Raw genomic sequence first — 27,878 nt, 5'->3', positions numbered from 1 at the left:
TTTAATATGTTCACAGTATAGATTCTTCTACATGACAGCTTTAGAGCCCATATGTTGTAAGATTTGCTATGACCTTGAGCTTCAAGTACCATTTCTCTCTGGTAGAAAGAACAGAGGGCAGTAAGGAGGAGAAGGGGAGGGTGAAGAGGAGGGGGTAGCAGGAGATTGTTGTTGTTGTTATTATTATTATTATTATTATTATTATTATTAGTAGTAGTAGTAGTAGTAGTAGCAGTAGTAGCAGCAGTAATTAAAATGGTGTTGTCTTAAAATGAGAAGAGCACTGAACAGATTAGATTGGACCAACCGACACAGTCTGTGCATAATTAGTTTAACCTCTCTCACACACGCGCATGCACGCACACCCACACGCACACAAAAGGTCTTCTTAGAGAGACCCTGTAAACTTGATTCAATGTTAAGTCTTCTATGAAAATATGCAACAGTAATGATTCGGGTACAATTGCTAGTCATTTGGAACCAATTTATTCTTGCATTTTAGAAATAAAACTGAGCTTAGGGATGCTTATTACACTGCCTACATAACTTTCAATCCCTGATCTGCATGGTATAACTGCTGATAAGGTATTATGCACACAGAAGTTACCCTGACTGTGGGTCCACAACAATGTCATGGGGTTGATCCAGCTCTGCATCTATAAGTGTACATTTCTTTTCTCCATTCAATTCCGCAACCATGATGACATCCTGTCCTGCATCTACCCAGTATACCCGCATGCCCACCCAGTCCACAGCCAGCCCACGTGGGTCGACCAGATTCATTGCCTGAAAATCAACATACGTACTCAAAAGAATTTAGCTGATCAAAAAAGTGAGGCAATAAAAATATTTTATACCATTTTGTGAGGGGCAAAAGGGATTCATACTACTTGGATTCTTTTAACACTACCACAGTATGTAAAAGTAAGTAAAGCTATCCCTGTAACAAAATTCAGAAAACTGTACACAGTCCATGTATTTTTCAGATATTTCAAACCTGAAGAACTGGACTTAATTTCATTGTCTGGGAATAGGGGTTCAAAATTTCTGTATGCTACAGGTATGGCAACCATGTTCTAATTTAGGGGTAACAGTCTATTTTCAGGGAATAGGGAATTTTAAACCTCCCCTTCTACAGGTCTAGTGACTATATTTTAAATAGTGGTAATGACATTAGCATTGAAAGAACTGATATTCAGCCAGCTGGACCATACAATTAGCAAATAGATAAATTTGACACATGGCTATTCAAAACTACTGTACTAATACATTAACATACACATATATGCATACTGAACTGAGAAAGCTCATGGTAAAGTAACCACCTACTGGATGGATGGCCTCAAAGCAGGCCACCACCTGCAAAACAGCTCAGGAATGCATTCAGTACTGGGAACTCTTTCCTCAGGCACCTCCATCTAATACAAAGTCTTGGAATACCTGAAAATTACTTCCTTACACCCATTTCCTTGCCACTAAATCTAATTAGACTCAGATCAGCTCTCACATCTACTGATGTTTTTATAATATTCATTATATTAAATGGAAGGCAGACAGAAGTCTATGAACTAACACATATCCCTTGCAAAATTAATTTTTCATATACAATGAAAAGTTCCCCCACAAAATTAAAAATGGCAACCCACAGTTATACAGCTGTTTACATTTTATGTTAGGATCAGATGTGTAACTGTGTGATCTTTAAAGCCTTACATATTATGTCTTCTACCTACCACAATGTTTGAATCATCCCGCTGCACCCTCCTTAATTGTGTTTCGTTCAATGTTGAGGAGAAATCATAGAGATACGACCTCCTTATCATCTTGCTGTGGTGGTCAGACCAGAATATGGCTGGCTTTATCAGATCCCACAATATATCCACAGATTCTACTTTGTGACCACGGTCATGAAATGATTTACTTAGGGCCTGGATTAGAGTATCTTCACCAGCTTTGTATGGGTTCAAGTCTCTTAGATCTGCTTCACCAGCAACCACAAGGTGGGCGGGTTTTCCTGAAAAGCACAAACATGTAACACAAATTCAATGAATTTCTTTCTATGTCTTCATTCATCAGTAATCTGTCAAGACGACAGGTCCACAGTCTCTTCCAAAACAGTTCCTCCACTTGATGCGATCTAGAGCTTTCTCCTTCAAATGAAATATCTCGCATACATGGTATCTCTGGTTTTGGAAAGAGACTATCCAGGAAAAGTGATAATGTGGTAGTTTTTCCATTTGCTTTCCACATCGCAGTACAACAGCCGTTCAAACCACTCTGGTCACGCCTGTTGCTATACGAACTTGAACCATCTCGAGCATTATTTACTCTGTGCTTCAAGTCGCTGCTGATGACGCTGCTTCCGGCATCAGTTTTTGGTGTCTCTCTTCGTCTGATGCCTACCCTTTGACCTGTCCAGCAAGGGAGGCCCTGCCAGTAGCTACGCTACCGCTGGTATAGCTTGGCATACTCAAACCCCCTCACCACAATTAGGTGGAGCCACCAACGAGGGGGTCTTTCTATGTCTATATAATAATTATTGTGTTTTTGGACATTATCCATTCTCCTGTTTTCTTATCTAAAACACACCATTTCGGAACCCACATTGTCTCCATCTTCAGGTAAAAGGTTATTTTGTGTTTTACATAAAAATAAACAGGATGGATAATGTCCAAAATCACAATAACAGTATTAATACACCACTGTAACAAATTTTTACATCTTACTTTCTACATCTAATTTAGTTTTTAATCACAATCTTAATAATGAAACTTCTGAGTTCTGATGGCTCTGTCTCATTCCATATGCTTGTTTCACTGTTCATACATGTTTTGATCTACGTAAAGCTATCATTAGGTATATATGTCGTGCAATCCAAAAGTTCCCGAAATATATTAATAAAAACTATTACATCTTACCTAGATCTTATTCTGCACTATCACCTTCAAAGTAGTCCCCTTGGGAGCGCATACACCTACCCCAGCATTTCTGCCACTTTTCAAATGCATCCTGGAAGTCTTTCTTTGTTAGGGTGTTTAGTACCGTCTGTGTTTCCACTTGAATTTCCTCAACTGTATCAAATCTTCGCCCCTTCAACTTGATTTTCATCTTGGGGAAGAGAAAGAAGTCGCATGGAGCTGAGTCTGGCAAGTATGGTGGGTGGGGAAAAACTGCCATCTTGTTTTTAGCCAAAAATTCCTGCACAATGTAAGCCATATGCAGNAGCTTTTTTTGGCCGAGGTGAAGAAGGGCTCTTCCATTGCGATGACTGCTGCTTGCTTTCAGGGTCGTAGCCATAAACCAAACTTTCGTCACCAGTGACAACCTTCAAAAGAAAGTTTGGATCCCCTTGAAGCTGTTGCTGAAGTTCCCTGCAGACTTCCAAGAGATGCTGCTTCTGTTCATTTTGCAGCAGTTGTGGCACAAACTTCGCCACAATCCTACTCATGTTCAGTTCCTCTGACAAAATTCGTTGACATGTACCATAACTTAGTCCCAAGGCGTTACAGAGGTCTTGGATGGTCAGTCTACGATCTTGCAGAATCAGATCCCTAACTTTCGCGACATTTTCTGGTGTTTTGCCCGTTGACGGCTGTCCTGAACGATCGTCATCATCAGTCAATGTTCGGCCATTTTTAAAACGCTTATACCAGTTGTATGTTTGTGTCTGGCCTAAACTGTTTTCACCAAAAGCTTGCTTCAACATTTGGTGCGTTTCTGCAGCGGTTTTCCCAAGTTTGAAACAAAACCTTATACACACATGCTGCTCTCTCAGGTCAGCCATCGCAAAACCGCAAACTCATGGAAACACAACAATGGAAATATGTTCACCAACAATAAACCCAACCACTCAACTCAATGCCACTTGCCACACTGATTCAAGAAGGATATGTGAGGAGACACCCAGCGGTATTTCGATGTACTCATAACCATTTGTGCGCAAAATTCAAATTTCAGAAACTTTTGGATTGCCCCACATACTTGAAATTTGCAGCACTGTCATAATTCTCCATTAAGGGAAGCCCTAACTAGAGTTCAATAAATGTTGAAGTCAAAATGTTAAATTAATATTTTCAAAATGATGGAAGACCCACAATGAACTCCTCCTTGTAGGTTCTTGAAGCAGTTACAAATGTTGGTATTCGCCATGTGATGCCGTTCACTGATGGTAAGTCGAACTATCCTCGTTTACACGTATATGTGTGGTGGTGTTGCTAGTACAGTGTACGTGACTGCTGAGTGAAGACTGTGCTTCCTTTAACAGGGAAATTAACATGCTCTTATAACTTACAAAGACAACCAAATGATGGACTTAGATAGTCCGAAACATGTTGTACGAAGAGTGAAACAAAAAGGTGGAATGAGGTAACAATAGCCAGAGCCACTGAAACTCAACAAGAAGACTACATAAGCACTAAGTCAACAATCAATGCAATAAGATGTTGCTAAATTCCAGCATTATTCATACATCTATAAATGTGGGTTGGATGTAAATCATATCCTCACACATTTATATAGCAAAACCGGAATGACTTATAACGTCACGTGATCAAATCAGGCTCTTCATCATGTGCCAACTCAAGTTCATGTTTGTGAATACAATTTCTTAACTCCTCAGCATAGTTACTAGGTTCTTAAATCGATGAAAATGTGTTTGCTTAATGTTCTGTTGAATGCATCGTGCATTCACTCACACACATAGAACTGGTAAAGTAAGGTAAAGTTATCCCTGTGCTTAACTAATTACGCACTATGCCATGAAGGCGTATGGAGAGGGAGAAGTATTGACTTGCGTTTTCTTGACCTCAGCCCTAGTTGGAGGTGAGTGATCAGTTTCACCCCTGGGGAAAGAGCCCTGGTACCCACTGGATAGGATGCTGGGTGGGCCCCAGAGCTGGTCTGGATGGTATGGAGAAGTGAAAATTCTTGCCCACACAGGGACTTGAACTCTGACCCCATATACAATTGTTATACTAACTACACTATCCCGGCTCCTCACATATAACTGGTAGCTGATAAAATGATACAATGTGAAAAACACACCAACCGGAAGTTTCATGTCAAGCGATTTTATATATTTCTTTAATTATATCCTTGCCAAATATGACTAGGAAATTGTGAAAAGAGTAAAAATAAACCAAACTCCATGGAGAAGAGTTATTCAGAAGCTAATAATTACTCGCCTAATGAAGAAATTATCCACCCATTATGGAAGCTGAAGGCTCAATACCATGTTCACGGGACAGCAATTTTTTTATTGTTAGTGGGGTGGGACTAAGTACCTTGTACTGTGGCCACTTCTGGCCCATTGTACCATCCCCAGATGACAGGTGAGGGTGATTGTAGAGCAATTGGTGGAATGAAGATTGGCAGGGGAAACCAAAGTACTCGGAGAAAATCTGCCCCAGTGCCACTTCGTCCACCACAAATCCCACTTGACCAGACCTGGGATCGAACCCAGGCCACCATGGTGGGAAGCCAGCAACTAACCGCTTGAGCTATGACGCGGCCATCAGGACACCAATACTGGGCCCCATCCCATGCCACATAAATTTGGTTCACCTCCTCACACACACTACAACTTTAACCTTTAACGCCCGAATGGCACATATGTAGGTCGCAAGCAGCAACTGGAGTTGGCCGAATGACCTGTATATATGCTGCAGGACACATGCTCTCTTTGGGAGTGCTGACAGTTTGACCTTGGGTTGGAAACCAAAACAAACCTACGTGAGGTCATGTCAGTGGTTCATTCTTTAGCTCTGAACAAATAAATTGTTTATTATGGTACTGGTTTAGATACTATTTACGTTTGGATATGACTGTTTATGACCTGGTCAGCCAAATATAGCCCAGCTTTGTTTCAAGAGCAGATGAGAAAATATTTATTGGTGCTTGCATATGAGCGCTTGCAGAGCCTTCAAGGACTGGTTTTCAGTGGCGAATTATCAGTCAGGGAGTCAGTGTCAGACTGTCATATATTTCTTTATATATCATTTTTATTTTCTGTCTTGGAATAGGTATAAACCCACTGAGCCAGTATTACTTTGTGAGAAAAAGGCATCTTTGCCACTGCAACTTTCAGTATGTGTCGGACTGGCACTCTTTTTCGACTAGTATTATAATTACTTTGCATCACTATTTTGCGAATATTACCAACAGGTGAGAGTGTCGCTTTGTCAATCAACATAATTTATTCAATTTTGCTAGAAACCCCCCCTCCCCAAAGATGATTCTTCAATCGCACAAGCCGAATGTCACGGTCAGTGGCGTTTCTCGGGGGGAGGCCAAAGTTATCAGGGGGCCCAACTGAGTTGACTGGAGGTGAAACATTCACAACACTGGCCAACCAAAGGGAAACAAAGACGTCGTGTGTTTCGCTAAATAAGAAAAGCAGGAGCATGCTCTTCTATTGTAAAAAGTGTGATTTTGCTCTGTGTGGACTGCTTCGAGAAGTGGACATGTGTCAGTGTGACTATCATAGTGAAGTGACTGTGAAGTGACGTAGTTCAAACTCACATACAGTAATATTATTGTATACAGTGTGATTATATTTACAGTATCACCAAGTCTCAAAGCTGAATATCACAAGGCGAATATCACGGTCAGTGGCGTTTCTTGGGGGAGGCCAAGGTTACCTGGGGCCCAACTGAGTCGACTGGAGGTGAAACATTCACAACACTAGCAAACCAAAGGGAAACAAGATGTCATATTTGTTCTCAAATTAAGAAGCGCAGAAGCACGCTCTACTACTGTAAAAAGTGAGAGGTTGCGCTATGTGTGTTCGGCTACTTCAAGACGTGGGTTGTGCTATGCGTGTTGGGCTGCTTCGAGAAGTAGTACACGCGCATCAGAGTGCGAGTTATCGTAAACTGTGAAGTGACGCAGTTCAAAATCGCGTACAGTCTGAACAAAATATTATTGTATATAGTGTGATTATATTTACAATATCAGCACGATTCAAGTTGAAGAAAAAACAACGGGTAAGTCCTTTGGAATTTCATAACATATATAATAAAGATTATATTTTGCAATTCATGACAAAATAATCAGTTAATTTTTGTTTGTAAAAATTGCTCTTCTGTGTACATGTAGAAAATTTTATTGTCTTTTAGGCTGTTTTTAGTTTTTATTTCTATGTTGCATGTTGTATGTATGGTTGATATGTTCTTTTTTATTTGTTTTATATTATGAATGCCTCGACTTGTCACCCATTTTATACTGTGGATGAATTTTTTGTATATACTAGTCGGTAAGATTAATTGTATTCTGGGTCTATTCTTATGTCTTGACTTAGTTCTTTGTACTACTTATTTATCTAATATTACTTTTCCATATCCTAAAGTATTGGATTTTATGGAAATAATAGATGAGTCATGAGTTCCATACTGAGGGAGTTTTGTTGTATATATGGCTGATATGTTCTTTTATTTTGTTTTATATTATGAATGCCTTGACTTGTTCCCGTGGGAATGGAATGCTTGTTTTTTTATCTGTGACTCATTCTATATCCAATGGTTGTTTCCCAGCCTGTATCTGGATCTATTTTTGAATATGAATTTAATTTAATTGAATGGAAAATATGGATTTTTTTTCTGACGGTTTGCAATGTTAATTAATCAGGGTGATTTTAACCTTTATGGGATGGGCCATTTAAATTCCGGTAGTGGCAGCAGGACGGAGTTAATTTAAATGCCCGCCATTGTAGAGTAATAAAATTGTAATCATGTTACTCAAAATGTTGTGATTTCTACAATTTTTGTGATAAACGAATGAAATAAATGCTACTTTTATCTAGAAAGCATATAGAATCAGATACTGTAATTTACAGATTTTAGAATCTGTAAAAATTGTTACATTGATTCCAAAAAAAATTTTTCCCCAATTTTGAGCGTCTGTCCACAAAAATGCATAAAGCTTCTGCACAGTACGTTTCTGCAGTATAAATGCATGGTGCTGATGCACTGTCTGTGTTTTATCTGGCAATAGGAGAGGATGTTTACGTACTGCACATTCTCCAGTCATGTAGGCTTCCTGTATACCAGAGTGTGGGCGAGTTCTTATCCTACACTGACCTTATGAAACTCTGTTTGTTTATTCATGTATGTCGGACTATCCACACAGAGTTACTCTTCTTGGAATATCCCCTCATTCCCCTTGCTTTCACATCCCTTCAAAATCGACTGTAACACATTCTGAATGGTGTGATTCACGAGTGGCCTCACTTTTTCCACTTCTTCAATGTGAAAAGGGGCCATGGCGCATAGTTGAAATTGCGATGTTTTATAAGTGTTATGAATAGAGGAGACCACTCGCCATCACTGGCCTACTTCCTGCTAATACGAGACTGACACTGCATGTGCGCGCTTCACGTGCAAAACAGAGTTAATTACGGACAAAATGCATGAATTGCGATGTCGGACTCTGCATTCAGTGACATGCAACATTCAGTTAGATGATGCAGGAGGGAAGACAGTCTACTTATAAAGCTGGTGTCCAAAAATAATGTAAGTAGAACAAGAATTTCTATCTTAAAATTAGATTTTAAAACACTGTGCACACGTGTGGCCTGCGAGTCACCATACGGTGTCCTTCGGCCATCTCAGCTTTAATTTAAAGGTCCCCATACAGTGTCTTTCGGCTCATAAAGGTTAATATCGGCTGCAGAGGGCTCCCGGCAATTTAAAAGTCCGTACATTAAAGATTAAGGTTAATTTCAATATTCTCCTACTTCTGTTTATCCTAAGAATATTTTGGTGAAAATTACAAATTACAAAGTTCTTCATTATGCAGCTTTTTCCATCCTCTTGTTACTTCCTCTCTCACAGGTCCTGCTCTCAAACACCCTCAATCTGTTCTCCCCTTACAACAAGGGGTCAAGTTCAACACATACACAAAACAACAAGTAAAATTTTCTGTTCTTTTTAAATGCTACATTTTGGATGGTAAATGGGAAGACAAAAGAAGAGTTCATAACAACTGGGTATGTATGTTTGAATGGAAGAGAAGCCACAGCAATAATATGCCAGATAAATGCATTATTACCTCGAGCCAGACATGTCCTATTCCTGGATGTCCCTTCTCCTATGAAGCCTGGAGCACAATGACAAGAAAAGTTTCCTGCCTTCTTTTCTACACATATCTGTGAACAAGCTCCAAAATGACATGGTGGCTGAACACAATCATCTTCATCGGAACTGTCACCACAGTCATTAAACCCATCACAGCGGTACTTGTTGCTGATGCAGATCTTGTTGGCACATTTAAACTGATTGACAGCACAGTGGCCAGATTGCTGACCTGCAAATTATCATGTTGGTAACAACGTGGTTTGCAAAATTTATAGGTAAATTAGAACATGATCCATCATGAAACAATACTTTCTCAATCGTGACATTACCATACTTATTCCCTCACTAATAAATTACAGTCTCACTTGCTTCATGTTGTTACTACATACAGAAATGGTAGACAATGTTTTTAAATGTACATCACATATAAAGTGATTTAATGCATATTTAATGCTTTACATTTATATAGATATATGTATGTATATGTGAAGTTTTTACTCCTTTACTGAGAAATACATGAGCATGAGCAGAACATACTGTTCTTAGGAATTCTTGACATATTCATGCAGACAGTTGACAGTGCCTTAACTTCACTTACACACTACTGGATCTTCATCAGACCCATCTCCACAGTTGTCTGTACCATCACAGATGTTTACCGGAGAGATACAAATATGATTCTTGCACCTGCAACAAGGGCCCAACTTCTTTAGTATAATTTACAAGTATAAGATTTGGAACCTGGAATGTCAGAATTCTCTCCCTAGGTTAATTTTATTCAAAACAATTTTGAAGAAGGAGAATATGGGAGTGTGGAATGGATCCAGCTGGCCCAGGACAAGGACCAGTGAATGTCTGGTTATTGGAAACCAGGTAATGAACATTAAAATTAAATAAAAGGTAGGGAATTGATTGACAAGGTGAGTAATTATTAGCTTCTTAAGGAGGATTCTGATCTATGGAAATATCAACTTAGAGATTTTTAAAAATTCTTTTACATTCTTACCTTTCATATTGACTATTTTAATTTGACACTATCCACTCAAAACATGGATAAAACTTTCAGAACCATGAGAATCAAAGTGTTCAAATATGGAAACATACACGCACACTCATAATGAACAAATCTGCACAGGCTGTTACACTACTGACTTACATTCAGGAGATGCCCAGTCTTAATACCACATGGGACACAGCCTATATTCCTGACTGAGGGTTTTCATGCTTTTCCTCAGTAATTCAATGTGAATGTCAGGAGAGTACAATGAATCAGGCTTCTAACCATATCTTTCCAATTCATCATTCACTAATCACCTTGCCATTTAATGCTATACAGTTGAGTTAGTAACAGTATAATTAAAGAAACCATAAATAAATAAATAAATAAATAAATAAATATGAGTGCTGACCTGTGCCGACCTGGAGGGCAAGCAAGAGTCTCACATTGGGTTTCATCTGAGTGATCACCACAGTCGTCATCTCCATCACAGCGCCAAGAGAGGCTAATACACTGCTTATTTTGGCAAGTAAACTGGTTGTCTGGACACGATTCATTACAATTGGCTTCATCAGAGCCATCACTGCAATCTGTGTCACCATCACATTTCCATTCACTGTCAACACGCATTCTGGTTAACAGCTGTGTGATACCAACATGCATGACAGACTTAGAGAAAAATAAACTAATATGCTTTCAATTTTTTCCGGATTCAGAGAACTGCAACTAGAAAATGCTAACAAAAATATGTTAAATTAGTCCACAAATTCACATGTCATGAGCAGTCTTCAATACCTAAGATATCTATTTGGGAAATTGGTAGTAAAAATTCCAGATGGTTTAGCATGTATGCTGACTGAGGTCTTCTGTAACATTCCTCACTTCCTCAATTCAAATTCTGGGACAGAACCTTGAAAAAGGTCATGACAGGTTCTTTCTAAATTCTAATTTAATTGTCATTCATAATAATCTTCCCATCTTATTTGACACCACATAACTTGTGCCATACAGAAAGCACCTATATCACTAAAGGATCAATTACATCTGTTCGTCAAACAATTTCATACAGGAATTATTATGAGACTTTATATTACAAATTGAATACTGTTAACATAACAGCTAAGAGGTAGAATAATGATTAATAATGCTAGGTAACAGCGCTGTAAACATTTCTCTGTGGCAAGGAATGAACATGCAACAATAAAGGATGCAGTGTTATCTGTGGCCATTGGTAGGCAATGACACAGTAAACACGTGTCCATGGCAACTGATCCATGCTGAGGTTAAATAATGAGAAGCAACTGGACAAGCCAGGGAGCTGACAGTCAGTCGGAGGTTAGCAGTCTTGAGTTGCATTGTTATCAGCTGTTGCCTAGCAATGACTAGTGATAAGAGAATGGAAAATAAATAGTTGTAGTGATCTGAAGAGTGTAACTCTATGAGGCTGTTATGGTCATTTGTAGTTACGTGTTATCAGCATCCAATAAATCCAGTTATCAATCCAATCCCTGTGTTCCTAGTCAATAACACATTATGATACATTTATTTGAACCATGTAGGTCAAAACTTACAGAAAAGTAGAACTTACATAAATATGCAGTAATGTGGGTTTTGGCACTGATATTCACTCTGGCTGCAGGTGGTGTTGCAGTCATTTTCATCACTATGGTCATCACAATTATATTCACCATCACAGTGATGGATTCCACGTATGCATCGACCATCACTGCAGCGGAACTCGGACTCAGAACATTCACGTGGAACACAACCATCCTCATCCGAATGATCACCACAATCATTGTCATAGTCACAATGCCAGCGGCCAGGAATGCATCTGTATATAATGGAATTATTAATTTGCAAAATCTCCAAGCATAAGGTGTTTTATTTTTCAGCCTGAACTTCATACAAATAATTTATTTACCCCTATTTCGACTCTTGCTGTTCAAAATTATTAGTCCACCATAAATCAGGGTAAACACATTTTGTCACATATATTTATCAATATAACATTGGATACTACACCTTCGCATGGCTGATCAACCAAGAAGTGTTCACTGCAAAACGACATGAAGTTAGCAATGACAGTTTTAGGATACACTATAATCTCTAGACATGACAACCTACTTGTTATTCTTGCATTTGAAGTATGTGGGGTCACAGGTGTGGAAATCAGATGAGCTGCAAGAAGAAGGTTCATCTTCCCCATTTGAACAGTCATGATCTCCATCACACAGCCATGATTTGGGGATGCAGCGGCCCGACTGACACCTGTCAAATAAAGAACACCATACACAACAAAATCTTAAGTAAATCATGTCAATCTTTTGGAATATTCTTGAAAAAGAATCTCTTGACCACTTAAACTAAACTCCGCGGCCTGCAGCCCACAAGCAAACTATACCGACTGAGCGACCGCTGCTTGTCAGTGAAGTTAGTGCCAATTTTTGTGGATACAGGGTGTTGCGTGGTCAGCGCAATGGATCCCACGGCCATTAATCTCGGTTTTCTAGACTGGAGCCGTTATTTCCTTGAAATACCTCCTCAATTATCCTCACAAAACTGAGTGGATCCCACTCCAGACCCACCACTTCACAGAATATCTGGTAGCACAGAGAATCGAAACTGGGGCCTCTGGATTTGTAGCCAGGAACTCTGACCAGAAGACCAACACTTTTTTTTTTTTTTTTGGAATTCCTGTATACTACTTTCTAAGTACCATTATGTAATACATACTTGAAGTGATCTGCTGGACACTTCCTGTCCTTACAGTTCTGGGTTTCATCTGAGTTGTCTCCACAGTCATTGTCCCCATCACATTCCCATACTGATGGAATGCACTTCTTGTTCTTACACGAGTACTGAAAGAAACGTTAATGCAAAGAATTAAATTCAGTCTAGATAGGATAAACCTGCTTATCTTATAACACTTATGAACTATGACTAGCCTGAGATATTAAAGCCAAAGTCTGGTAAATACGCACCACTGTTTCAAGGGAACCTGTTGCTTCCATCTACAGGAACAGCAGGCTCCTCTGAAATGCTGGTACCTATCTAGCAGATTACATGGCAGGTCACAAATCAGATGACTGTAATTATAACATGACCAGTCTGTTCAAATGTTAGAAAAGACCTCTTAATTTAAATGTTACATATATCCACATTATATCTCTCATTTTCGTGCTTGTGAACATTTAGATTCTAGTATTACAGCTTATGGCACCATTTTGTTACATAGGTACAGCAAAATCCCAATTTCAGGTTTCTTAATCTAAGAGATTTACTAATTTTTGTGTCTACTTTTTGTGATCCCAGCCAAAGCACCATATCAGTAATGCATAAATTTCCCTAATTTAATGTTTTACTCCTGTTTAGTGGATGAAAATCCAGTCTCTACATGCAATTTGTATGTTGATTTAGAACCACATTTACCCAAATGGTAGAGAGGTTTCTTCCCTATTTTCAGAATTAAATTTTTTTTTGGTTGTCTTTAACACTTTGCAGACCGGCAATTTAAATATTTAAATCACCCTGGACTGGCATTTTTAAACCTACTACCTAACTTGTGCACTGTTCACTTTAAAAATTAATATAAAATCTCCTAATTAATTTTATGAAATAAAATTTTTGGAGAACACTTAGAATGCTCCTAGAAGTGCTTGAGAGTGTGATATTTCTGGAAGCATTCCATTTTGTGAAGTGGCATTACACAGAACTTGCACATGTAGACAGTCATACACCTTTTGTTGTGTACTGTGCAAACACAGCATCGCCTAGAAGGCTGCTTCCCTTTGGCATGTTCACTCTTAACAATTTTCACGAGGGTATGTTTCCACATATCACCCGAGAGTTGCCCAGGGGGGTCAAAATGAGGCCTGCATGGGGTGGGAGTAGACGGCCCCGGTTGTACTAAGACTGTATCTGCTGCCACCGTGTGGTCTGTAGCCCAGGCTTTTGCCACATTCAGCAGAAATGCCTTGTATTTCAATTTTGAATGAGGGTTTAGATTTTTGAAAACCAAAAATGAATTGAAAATGGCACAATTTATAAGCCACAAGGCAACTTTCTTTGTCCACTTTACTGTTTTCCGAGGAAGAGAATAATAGGCCAAGTACTGATCGGCTCTATCAACTCCCTTCATGAACATATTATACTCGGAAATACAAACAGGCTTCTTTACCTGTCCATGTCTCCTCTGAACATCAACCATGCTCGAATTGTGAATTGTGGAAATCATATTCACAACACGAGTATCCCTCCAGGACTGAAGAAGAATATCCCCCTTCCTCCTGAATGTGGTTTCACCACGTTTCAGGGATTTACATTCCTCTTTCAGATCTGGAGGAAGGCCTCTGTTCACCCTAATTGTTCCACAAACATGTACTTTTCTCAAAAATATAGGTGTTCTGCAGTTGCCACACTGTTATAATAATTGTCTTGATAGACATTGTAATTTTGATAAAGATAGGGTTCCAAAACAGAAAGAATAGTTTCTTGTAATTTCCTTCCTTCACCAGAATAAATTTCTAAACTTTCAATATAGCCTGAAGTGCTTTCAGTAACTACATGAACAAGTAGGCCATACTTTGTAAGTTTCCCAGGATTATATGTTCGCATACGAAGCCTTCCCCTCCAAGGAATCACAGATTCGTCCAAAGACAGTTGTTGGTTTGGCTTATAAACTGTCTGAAATTTTTGAACGAAAAAGTTCAATAAGGGCTGAATTTTGAAAAGCCTGCTTGTTGATTGTGGTTGCAGTTCATTATCATTGAAATGCAAACACCACCAAATTTGCTCAAATCTCTTATGGCTCATTAGTTTTGTGAAAACTGGAATTTCTAAAAATGGATCTGTTGACCAATACTCTCTCAGATTATCCCTCCTTGTATGGCCCATTAGAAAGATTATTGCAAAAAATTTTCTCATTTCTGCTGAAGTGACATCCACCCACTTCAACGCCTTATAACTTCTGTCATAATGTTCACGGTGTTGGAGATAGTATCTGTTAGTTTCCTGACATAGCGTGTCAAAGAAACTATCTCCAAAAAACAGTTCCGCTACTTCAGACACTTGTGTTGGGTACGATGGAATTTGCTTCACCCCTGGATTTCCAGTAAACTGTCCCAAAGCAGGCGTTTTGTCTACTTTTCCCCATGTGGCTCTCCCTGCAATGTTGCTACCTGCACTTTTGTCAGAGCTATTGTCACTTTCACTTTCACTTTCACTGTTTGTGGCCACATTTTTTTGTTTGCCCCCTACCACACTCACTAACAGATTGTGAGTTGCTATCACTAGCAGACTCACAAGGGATGTCAGATAGCTCATCGGAGAACAAGTCAGATATTTCTTGTTCTCCGGGAAAACGCTTGGCCCTCAACCTCTTCCGACCTTGATCCATTTTGCACTAGTATCTTTCTGCCTGGTGCATGCAGCTGGAAGATGAACAAAGGCTTTTCTTTTGGAGTGAGAAAGGAAAACAGTTGGGTCATAAACAGCGGGGTCATGTTACTGACTACGAAGCAAACATTCAAGAGGTCTATCACGCACCAGTCATGCGTCTGCCTGGCGCCAGTGCAAGGTATAGTGTGTTTCAAAATAAAGTGTCCTAAAGTCATAATAATATGCCACCAGTCCACCATGTTTAAAAGCGCTGGGCATAAAAATATGCCACTGGTCCGCAAAATGTTAATATGAATATGAGAAAAAAACAAAACAAAACATGCTGATGAGACCCTGCAGGCTGCATGCCATCTCTCTGACCATGAGCAGATCAATATAGGAGGAGTGAGAAAAAGCTACCATTGCTGCACATCTTACATATTTTTTATGTACTCAGGGAAGCTCCATGGGTAATTTCAGGTTTACATATGCATGTTTTGTAAGAAGCTCTTCTCTCTTTTGAAATACATGTGTAAGTTGTACTTCACTGTGTAAATACTGGACATATATTACAGACCTATTGCCAAAATTAGAACATGAGAATAAAAAGAAAGAAGTTGATTTCAAGCAGCAATTACTAGGCAATTAGACATAATATACGCTACCTTCTGATGCTTATAGACTTCCATAATATATTTTTACCCATTTTTTTTTTTTAGATTAAAGCAAATATTTGAAATTAAAATAGAGTGTGATTTTCTGTCTGAATTCTACATAACACTGATTTTGGATTTTTCTTCATTTAAGGCATAGAAAACTTGTCCCCAAGCCACATTCCACATGGGGGATTCCATTCGTATTTATATGCTTCAGGAGAATCTGCTGCCTCCATCATCAGGGCAGAAGGGAGTCAAGCTGTGATGTGGCTATGTTATATTGGGCTGTTCCTATTTCCTTAGGCCCAGACAGGACTTTGTCTCCTCTTCCCGTCCCATAGCTCGGCGTGGGCAATCCTCCAGGTCACCACGGATTTGTACACTCTTCCCTTTAACCTACCCACATTTCAGTCTGACTCACTTCTACCTTGTAAGATGGAGGTAGTAGGTTCTGCTAGAACAATGGTAACTACCTACGAGATTACATGATCTCATAACCCAGAACACCAAAATCTAAATTTGGACATCAAACAAATTTCAAATCCTACTTGTATTGAAATCTTATTTGCATTGCTTGTACTTTACCTGGTTAGGGGGACAAGTCTTTGGCGGACAGTTATGTTCATCTTCTCCGCCCAGACAATCAGGATGACCATCACACTCCTTGCTTATTGGAATACAGCGGTCTGATATAGTCCCATTTCCTTGACATTTATATTGTGTATTCAGGCAGGTGTACTGCAACATGCCAGTTCAAGTTGAAATATGAGAGCACATATCAGACAGACATCTGTTAGATAAATAAGAAACACTAAATGGATCACAGTCACTAGGCCATGGAACATGTAATGGTAAAATAAATACAATACACTGGGGGGGGGGGACTTAAGGCATAAATCTACAGTACATTTCAAAATGGAACAAACAATACAAGGTACAACACATTTTGAATTATACAGAATTTTTATCTGACCATTACTGAAGTACAGGGCTGTTATAAATAATTTGGGCAATAAGAAATTAGCGTATTTTCAAAACAGTTACAAGTACAAAGATGAAACAACTTGAAAACAGCATGGAAACTCATAAAGAATATATAGAGGTGTTCATTATGTGCCCCATTAGGCACTGAATGCTGGTATACATGGCCTTTCACATAACCCAATAGGTTGAAGTCACAGGGAGTAAGGTGTGGTCCTGATTGTCCTGGCGACACCTCCAGCAGATTTTCGTTCAAGGAGTCCCTCAAAGCCATGTGGAAGAATGATAAATATCTATCCTATTGGAGACAGAGGTTCCCTGGGAAATCTTCCTTTCACTGGGGTCACAACTGTTGTTCAGACATGTCTAAGTGTTGTACCAGCTTCAGGAAAGAAAAAGGGACCATACACCCTTGCCTTTGACACAGCACAAAATGTGCTGACTTTCAGCAAGTCAACGGTAATTTTCACTCTGACATGTGCCTCCAAATTTCCCTACATGCAGATATTCTTCTTGTTCAGTTTTCCAGAAAGACAAATGGTAACTTTATCACTGAAAGTGTGGTAGTCACCATATGCCTCATCAATTTTAAAACATTTAATGGTGTCTTCACAGAATGCTTTCCATTTCATCTTGTCATTATCACACGGCTTCTGTACAAGTTGGAGATGACATGGCTTGAAGTGAAATCTGCATCAACACTTCCCATATTGTAGGTTCTGGGATATGAATTTCCCTGTTGGTTTGTACAGTCAACTGTCATGGACTTCTTATGAAAGTTTCACAATGTGATCAAGAGTTTCCATGCTAATGTGCGACCAGCCAGTGCTTTTAACTCTCGCAGATAAACCATTCATTTACAAACTTCCTATACCAACCTCAGACTCTGCTGGCTTTGGGCAATTCATTGCCAAACACTATTCTGAAGCATCACTGTACTCTCTTCATTAATCTTGTCTCATGAAACCACAAGCTATATTGTGGCTTTTGAACCTGAGATGCTATATTTGTTTGACAGTGACCAGAGTACCACTTGTGGCTGATATGTTACAATCAATGTTGCCAACACAAATTTAATGAGTTTCCTTGCTACTTTCATACAGTTTCATGTATGTATCTGTGACCATTTTGAAACTATACTGATTTCTTATGACCCGAATCATTTATAACAGCCCTGTACAGAACATTCCTGTTAGCAGGCATTTATGGGGAATGGAGTTTGCCAGTTACATGGCTCTGCTGATTTCATGAAAAAAAACTCTTCCACAAATCAAATACAAAGTCAAAAATAATGATTTTGCTTTAGATCTTGTTTGGAAGTCTCTCAAGGCAACAAAGCAGATTCATGGATGAAAGATGTCTTCATGGATACAGACTGACAATTATTTTGAATTATGCACAACTCTGAACTATATGATTCCGTATTCCGTATTGAGGGGGTGGGTTTCCCCATGCACTTAGACCGGTTAGTGGTCCATTGTGTGTCCCCCTTTAATTTCTGTCTCCATACCCTACCGGTACTGGTGCTTACTATCAGCCCCTTTCTGCCAGCAAGGTTCCAACGTCCTCTGGCAGTGGTATCTAATAGTTAGTCCCTTTCTGTCAGAGAGGACCCCCCTCCTCTGGCAGTGGTACCTAATACTTCCCCCATGTACCGGAGGAATTGGATACTACTTGGGCGGGAAATGTTGCCTAATTTTGCTCATAGGTCTCCTAGAGACATGAGGTTCTTTTACGTGCCGTAAATCTACGACACGGGACCCATGGCTCAAAGTCCCTCCCGGAGGACTTGTTCCCTGAATTTTTCCACCCTTAAAAATTCCATGACCTCCGCCGGGTTTGAACTATATGATACTCAATTAACAAATGTTTACTGTAATAGAAACCTTCTGCATCACTTTAAGGTCAGTGCTGTTCTGCAAGGATTACATACACACGCGTTGGTTTTAAGAGCCTCTGTGACCTTCACAAGATTAATGTTTCAGTCTGCAAAATATGCAAAATGGAATAAAAATATCCAAGCTTACACTACAAATGAGCTTTACACCATAAATTCAGAACTAAAACCAAATTTAAGCTGTCTCTGAAATTTAGTTTGTTTTGCTCCCTTGTATAAACCCGAACAGAACAATGACAAATAAAATTTTATTGTATGTTATGCTACATAGTTATGCAGACAGAAGTGTAACTGGAATTCATGTGTTACTACACTTTCTTTTTTTGCCTTGAAATTAGCTTTGTTTCCCAATAAAAGAACATACATACTAGTATGATGTTCTGCAATCTAGCAGACATATTTGGAGAAAAATTAAAATGCTAGATAATATACCCTTAAACACTGGTGTGATCTATATATATATATACAGGATGTCCCAGGTGGAATGGACCAAACTTCGGGAGGGTGTTCCTTATGTTAAAGTATGCCGATATAACCCAAAATACCTATGTCCAAAGTTGAACGGTTATGGAGATAATGGCCAGAGAAGTGTCAAACTTTGACTGGCGTTACACACTTGTTGATTTCAAAATACATATTAAAACTGGCAGAATATGTGGATTCTGTAACGTTAATAATGTACGTAACATCAAACTAACTTGTGAGTGACGTGAAGCCATAAAATTGAAGTACGAAATACTCGCTCGCCATGTCATAATTGTCCTTAGGGTTTCCAAGCACTATACATGACCCATGACTGGCAAGTNCCAGATGTTGTACCCTTTGATCATGGTAAGGATACAGCTCTTCATCATGTAAAGTTCGCCACACCTGCATACGTGATACGCCGTTGCGAGAGGCCATTCTACGAGTGGACAGACGCGGACTTCTCTCAACCATCTCAAGAATGTTCTCTTGTGTGTTTCTCATTTGTACATCCTCCCTTTCCGACTGCATAGAAACACTTGGAAGAGAACCAGTCTCACGCAATGCCTAGTGAATTCGCGTAAATACACTTCGAGATGGAATCCTTCGATCGGGAAAACGCCTTTGGTACTCTTCAACAGCAGCACATGCATTGCCACCGCAAAATCCATACACAAAATGCATATCACAATATTCAACGTGTGAAAACACAAAAGACATTTCAGCAAAACCGCACAACTACATGTAATTTACTAACCATTCACGACGCTGACACAACATACACTGTAGGCTCTGTAAGTAGCGCATGAGATTAAGGCTAGTGCGACTCACAGCACTCAAGGACAAACAGATAACAGTCACAGCTGACAGGTATAGTGCGTGGACGCGCTAGAAGACCACACTTTTCTCGGGCCATTATCTCCGTAACCGTTCAACTTTGGACATAGGTGTTTTGGGTTATATCAGCATGCTTTAACATAAGGAACACCCTCCCGAAGTTTGGTCCATTCCTCCTGGGACACCCTGTATATACATATATGGTACAGATAAACCTAGGGGCATGTAGCAGTGTAGTTGGTTGAGGCACTATGCTACAAGCTGGAAGGTCATGGGTTCAAATCCCAGTGTTAACTGGATTTTTTTCAATTTGCCTAATCATTCCAGCTGTACTATGGCTCTGGGATTAACTCAGCCTCTAACAGAAATGAGTACAAGGAATCTTCCTGGGGGTAAAGGCTGGTTGGCATGTAAGGCTGACAGCTGTACTGCCACCTGTGAGCTATCTAGAAAATTGGGAGCCTCAACATCTTAAAACCCTATGGGCCTTCATAGCCTGTTAAGGGATAGCCTTACCTGTTTTATGGGTAAAACTATGTCTTTTGTGTCAACAAAAGAATTCAGTTTAACCAAAACAATTTGGTCATATGTATGGAACACTTATTTTTAACACATCACTTTTTCACTAACCTGATCACAGTCCAATTCATCTGAACCATCACCACACTCTGTCTCACCATTGCACAGCTGGGATGGATGGATGCAGTTTGTGTTATTGCATTGGAACTGGCCTGGCATGCACTCAAATTTGGGGCAGTCCTTGTGTTCATCTGAGCCATCACCACAGTCATCCTGCAACACGAAGTGAACGCAGGCCCACAATCAAATTAATGGGAGGATTCCAATGTTAAGTTTTTCAGCAATGCACTCTTAACACATTTCTAACAATTATTCTCCAGGATCCTCTAGTTCAGTCACAGCTGGCACCTTTGCTCTGTCACTGAGAGTGCACCATCTGCACAATTCCTTTTCCCTTACCCTGGAGCACTGACTACTGCCTTCAGCGGGGCCACTTAGTTGTAACTGAGGGGTTAGACCAAAGTATAAGCTGAACTAAGACTGTCAGAACATGAAATTTCTTTGACAATTGGAACATATATAATGGTGGACAAGTGCAAATTACAACTTCTGTATCATTAGTGTGTATAGGTGTGTGGGTGTGTGTGCATATATGCACACATGTGTGTATGCTCTGCTGTGCAGAACTCATATAACCTAGCAGTGATTTATGTTTATAATTGCAGAGATTCCATGGTGTAATAATACAGAAGACTACACTCTCAAATATCACAAAGTTTCTCTGCACCTTACAGTTACTCTTATCCATTATCCATAATTTCATTTTGATTCGCCTTGCTACAAATGTTACTTCCTTTCCACACTGCTCTGTTTTCATAATCTAACACTTTCAGTAGACCGAGAGATGTGTGAATGGATACAGAATACATACAAATCCAAACCGAACATCAAGTGTGAACAGTCACAACAAAGAATTGTACTGCAGCAGAATTCATTTTTATGAATAGCTTTTCTAGTGTTGTTATTTTGAGAGCCAAAATTCAGTGTCTATAAACATCCACCAGGTGAAGAACGATTTCAGACAACATTTCTATATGCATGTGAGGTAGAAATACTTTCTTTTTTTTTCCTTGGCACTACAGCCCCAGTGGGCCTAGGCCTACCCCCATGAACTTCTCCGAGAAATACTTTACATGTCACAAATGTTTCCTTGAAGTGAATAACTGTTTTTTGAGGAAACTAGAAGCAATGCCTTATGTGACCTTAATAATATGACAAAATTATTTATAAGAATCTAATTCCACCAAGTTGTCCATGTTCACTAACCATCCTGTCATCAATGTTATATGTGAGGGCTATTCAGAAAGTAGCCCCAAGTGAGCTGCTAACAAAACAAGCAATAACAACACAAAATATTGATTATAAACAAAAGATACCCACATACATAAGCTATTTCTCAATGTAGTCAATGCTGGAATTGAGGCATTTGTAATGGGGAACAAGTTTTTGTATGGCTGTGTCAAAGTTGTGATACCCTAACCTAATTGTGACAATCTTGTAGAGAACAGTGTGAAATTTGTGTAAATACAAATAAAAATTCTGAAATAGTGAACAGCAGCTTTTCATAATTTTTTTTCTGGTAAAACATTTGAGCAAGATCATCAGTCACTACAGATGGCTCACCACTTCACTCTTCATTGTGAACCATCTGCTAGCCCACACATCTTTGAACATTCTACACCACTGTCTGACAATTCATTTACTCATATTTTGGCCTTTACCATGCATAATTCACAATGGATTTCCACAGCAATAATGTTTTAGTGTGAACGAAATAGATAACGGCATGAATTTCGCAGCTGGCAGGATCATCAATTGTAGGTTATATCATCACTCACTCTGTAGAGACAAGAACAAACACTAGGTGACCAATTATGTGATGGCTGACAAGGCAATGAGTCATGTGATGCTACTTCAAATGCGCAAGCTCTCCCTTGCTCCTACATTAGTAACTTAAAAAAATGGAGGTTACTTTCCGAAGAGCCCTTGTATCTCCATACTGACACTGTCATGGCAGGGAAAACAAAATCATATTTTCCCAGTGTGGGAAAAAAAAAAAAAAAACCCACCAAACACATTATCAGAAGTCCATAGCTATATTTAAGACAAAGAATAGTGAGATATTCTGTACCTGAGTGTCACACCTCCACCAAAATGGGATGCATTTGTAAGTGGAGGCACATACATAGTGTGCAGTGGTACAGTTAGGATTGCAGCTCTTTCCATCCTCACCAAGGACATAATTTTCTGGACAAGCACACTGGTGGCCATGATTTGGGGTTAACAGACACAATGTGCTACAGCCCGCATTGTACAGACATGGGTTGTGAGGCACTGCAATAGATAAAGCTTTAAACAACAGGAAGAGACACCCAGCAACATACAGTAAGTACATAAACAAGTATCATTAGAAAATTATATTAATACATGTTACAGATATATGAGTGCATAAATAGGACTACACATCAGTTATTAGAACCACAAAACAGTAGCACAGCAGTTTCCACCAATAATTTCTGAACATCTGATGACCAATGTCAGTCAAAACATGCAGTGCAACATACAGAAGCTTTTAAATAAGGCTTAAAGCGTGCACTGTGTGCATGTAAGAAACTTTCAAAAAAGTTTTAGAAGGATGCATTGTATGTAAGAAAGTGAGCCAGTAACATACTATAACGTGTTTCCTATGTCTAGTGACACAACAAATAACTTCACACCGGTCTTGGATCTAGCGAATTTATTGCACACTTTTATTCACACTTACATAACTCACAACTTCAGTATCCCAGTTAATTCTCCTGCCATAGTCACTTCGAGGCTTCAACTGTCTTGATCCCATTCACTCGATACAACTCAACAACTTGTAACCGCTAGACTTCAACTCTGCCAAATACTCAGACTACTAACTGGCTTCGGCGGCTGCTACATTTCAACTCACTCCTCAGGCATTCCAGTTCCTCTTATAAACCCTCAGTCGGACAGCGGAAAACACAGCTTGCTTCACTGTTGCATGACGCCATGTTTACAATGCTGCCGAGTTGTTTATTGCTGCGTAGCAACCAGAGCGCTTCGGCTTGGCTCAGCACATCATGGAGAAACACTGCTTTCCTTACTGTTGTGTAACTTGGCAACGGACCGTTTATCAAGAGTCTGTCTTCGTGGTAACTCGTTCCACATCCCATTGCCCAACAACAGTTTGACACGTCATAATACATTGACTAATTTCTGGGAATTCATATTTTCTAACATTTAATATTTATCCACAACTTCTGAAGGCACTGAATGGATAGCAAGAGGTTGTAGGTAAGACGGAATGAAAAAGAAAGAAGGAAGATCAGTGTGCAGTTCTTTTTCAAAGTACACAATGGAATGGAAACTAGGGGGGTCTGAATTTGAAAATACATTAATGAAATCAATCTGTCACACCACCATCTATCAAATGCTTCACCACTGAAAACATACACATACATATATAGAAGAGAACAATCTTTTCTCGAATACAGTTACTGCTTCAAATCATAGTGGTTACTATATGTACTACCTGTGTTTATATTCTTTTCAACATACTGCTTCCTTTTTTCATGCTAACTGCAGGAAACACAAATATTCAATTATGCCTATTTAAGAACTTCAGTCACAAATTTTTGTACCATATTTTGAAGACATGCACTTATCTCTGGGTTGTCATTTTTTCAATTTCATTTAGAAATCTACACCAGTTGCTTCTGAAACTCAATTTCTATGTATATTTTAGAAGTGCCTTTTAAAATGGCAGAGTTTAAACAGGTCTGAGGACCAAAGCCATTATCATTAATAATGGTGTTCATACGTGTCTGAAGATGAGTGCTGTGGAAAAATTAAAAGCTTCCAAAATAACAATTTTCATGAGTCACTTAGTCTTTAATCAGGTTTTGGACAAATATTTACATTCATAATCCACACAGTATCTGGAATGTGCAATACTCATAAGCAAATAAAGAGACCTTTAAAAACATATGCACATCACAGAGAGAAAAAGAGGATCAATAGTTCTAGTATTTTTATTCCAGTCTGGCATAACACTGAAACTATCCACTGCAACCAAAGGTGTGCAAAAGAGAAAAATTCATGCACTAGACTTTCTGATATACAAATTCTCAAATTCAAGATTTTGCATAAGCTGTATGAANCCAGAAGACTGCTTTCTTCATAGTCACCGCCGTGAAAGCCTCAAATCTTACATGTATGAATTTTCTTGCTTAACAAGGAAGAATTTCCTTGGGTCTAAACATTCTACACCAGTGAGGTTAATTTACAATAATGTCATGTGTAAGAGTAGAAGATACAAAATATAAAAAGCATACCATATGTCAAGATTTATAATGTGTTGAATATATCATGGAATGTTAAAAATGTCAGAAGTATTTTATAATGTTGACAAAATACATTTACAAAAATTTTAGTATGGTAGGCTAAGAAATATGTATGTCAACTTAAAAACTAAGGTTGCAATGCTACAGTGTAGAAGCTGGGCATGTATGTTGTAGAAGTTTTCATGTAGTAAGCCCGGTTGTGGAGCCCAAAGTTACTGTGTAGAAACTGGGCATCTATGTTGTTTGTAAGGTCTTTGTTGTAGAAGCTTTCATGTAGTAAGCCCGGTTGTGGAGCCCAAAGCTACAGTGTAGAAACTGGGCATGTATGCTGTTTGTAGGTCTTTGTTGTAGAAGCTTTCATGTAGTAAGCCCGGTTGTGGAGCCCAAAGCTACAGTGTAGAAACTGGGCATGTATGCTGTTTGTAGGTCTTTGTTGTAGAAGCTTTCTGCGTAGTAAGCCCGGTTGTGAAGCCCAATGCTACAGTGTAGAAACAGGGCATGTATGTTGTTTTTAGGTCTTTGTTGTAGAAGCTTTCATGTAGTAAGCCCGGTTGTGGAGCCAAAAGACAAGTGTCTATGATGTACGGTTGTTAATGTGTGGAACATTAGGTATGCGATTTTCACGATATGTATCGTTATATAATCATACAATATGGCATGTGCACTTCCTGTCTGGGCGTATATATGTTCAGTGTGTTCTACTCTGTACACTGGTTGTTTATACGGTCATAGCAACAGGTCTAGATGCTAGAATATTTTTATCATTAGTACAAGCCTGTCTCCAAGTGCATGTGTACATTATACTTGATAATTTTTCACTTTAACAAAATTAATTTGATGATCATGTGGAGAGACAGTGTGCTGAATCCCCAAATGGATCTGTGTTGGATTTGTCTGTGCAAAGAATAAAGGCATCCATTTATTTCAACATAACATCTCAGACTCCTTCTCGTAATAATAATTCCGTCACTTGGATGATTGCCTCATGAGGGTTCCCAACTCAAGATACAAATTTCAGCATCCCACCAAGCGTGCTAAGACTCGAACAGGCGCTAACTGTAACAACTTCCTCCATTTCATATCTGATCTTCACCCTCTTGCTTGCTTTCTCCCCACATATTCTCCTTGGTGCGCTCCCCCATAACTCAACTCATTCTTCAGCTAAATGCTTTCCCTCTTCATATCTACCTCCATTCTGGTATCTGTAATGAGACCTTGCCTGCAACACTGCATTCAGACTGCATCTATAGCAATAATGGATCTAAAAATTTTTATTATGTAATATTCAGTGCTGCTAACTCCAGTCAACAATATATACTTGGTTCTTCAAACTTTGTTTGTAATTCCAAATTAACTGTAAATACAATTACCTTTAACCTTTAAGAGATGGGCCATTTAAATTCCGGTAATGGCAGCAGGCCGGAGTTAATTTAAATGTCCGCTACTGTAGTAGAGTATTAAAAATTGTAAGCATGCTACTGAAAATGCTGTGATTTCTACAATTTTTGTCATAAATGAACGAAATAAACGCTGCTTTTATCTAGAAAGAATATACTAGGTGGTTCAAATATGACCAGGACTGATTTAAAAAAAAACGTAATTGCCAAACTCTTATTTGCACATGTCAGTCTTCAACATACTCCCCTCGGGAGTCAACACATTTTTTCCAACTTTCTCGAAGCATCCTGATGCCCCCCCAAAAAAAGACTTGTGGTTGGCGGCATATCCACTCCCAAACAGTCTGAATGACGGCGTCGTTGTCCACAAACCACATGCCTTGCAAGTCTGATTTGCGCCTTCCGAACAGGTAGAACTCACTTGGGGCCAAATCGGGACTGTATGGCGGATGTGTTGGAAGGTTCCATTTCAATTTCCGAAGGGTTTCCATTGTTGTTTTGGCCGTATGGGGGCGTGCATTGTCTTGAAGGAAGGCTACCCGCTTTCCATCTGTCTTCCGCTTGGAGCGGATCTTACTCCAAGTTCCTTGATAGTGATGAGCCTATTCTCACAAATAAGCATGTCTGCACGATCAATGTTCAGCTCGGTGATGGATGTTCGTGGCCACGATCATGCGGTTCATTCTCCACGCGCTCTCTGCCCTCTCTGAAGCACTTACACCACTCAAACACACGGGTCCGTGAGAGACACTTTTCCCCATACTCTTGTTGGAGTCTGTGTGAATTTCAGTGGACTGGGCGTTTTCTCCGACGAATTTGATCACAATGCGTTGTTCCACGCTCTGCGGTACCTTCTGTCCTCTCATCACTCTAGCAACTTCCAGACAGGACCTAACAGGTTCTAACCTGAACAGGAGGGAGGGTGGAGGTTGTGGCTTCAATCTCTCAAGGTCGCACAGCTGTTGCAGAGTGCGGCTTGTTTACAAAAAAATCAGTCCTGGTCATATTTGAACCACCTTGTAGAATCAGATACAATCAACTCTCGATTATCCGGGATAATGGTGGGGATGGAAATCACGATTAATCGAAAACCCGGTTAAGACAAATTTTATTAAAAGTAGTACTGGAATACTGTACCTTCATAATACTATAGGCCTACCTGTATTTAAATTTATTCAACCTCATATTTATGTCATCTCATGGCCTATTTAATACTTTTTTACATTACACTGAAATATGAATTAGTTATTTCAATCACAGTCTTCAA

General features: G+C 39.3%; 1 protein-coding gene across 2 annotated transcripts in view; it reads right to left on the bottom strand.

Annotated features, from left to right (window-relative positions):
• Positions 1 to 27,878, bottom strand: part of LOC111863445 (prolow-density lipoprotein receptor-related protein 1) — a 273,951-nt gene that overhangs the window by 37,241 nt on the left and 208,832 nt on the right. For both annotated transcript variants that reach the window (XM_033751069.1, XM_023849788.2), the window contains exons 55-65: positions 22,994 to 23,196; positions 20,914 to 21,075; positions 16,689 to 16,841; positions 12,805 to 12,929; positions 12,196 to 12,339; positions 11,657 to 11,902; positions 10,481 to 10,684; positions 9,670 to 9,758; positions 9,046 to 9,300; positions 1,734 to 2,014; positions 608 to 786 (exon numbers count right to left, since the gene is read on the bottom strand). In XM_033751069.1, the coding sequence (XP_033606960.1) occupies positions 608 to 786; positions 1,734 to 2,014; positions 9,046 to 9,300; positions 9,670 to 9,758; positions 10,481 to 10,684; positions 11,657 to 11,902; positions 12,196 to 12,339; positions 12,805 to 12,929; positions 16,689 to 16,841; positions 20,914 to 21,075; positions 22,994 to 23,196 (2,041 nt within the window). The remainder of the gene's footprint in view (positions 1 to 607; positions 787 to 1,733; positions 2,015 to 9,045; positions 9,301 to 9,669; positions 9,759 to 10,480; positions 10,685 to 11,656; positions 11,903 to 12,195; positions 12,340 to 12,804; positions 12,930 to 16,688; positions 16,842 to 20,913; positions 21,076 to 22,993; positions 23,197 to 27,878) is intronic.

This window comes from Cryptotermes secundus, unplaced genomic scaffold, assembly GCF_002891405.2.
Source record: "Cryptotermes secundus unplaced genomic scaffold, Csec_1.0 scaffold1863, whole genome shotgun sequence".
NCBI classification, from domain to species: Eukaryota; Metazoa; Arthropoda; class Insecta; order Blattodea; family Kalotermitidae; genus Cryptotermes; species Cryptotermes secundus.
This window is presented reverse-complemented; position numbering and strand designations above follow the sequence as displayed.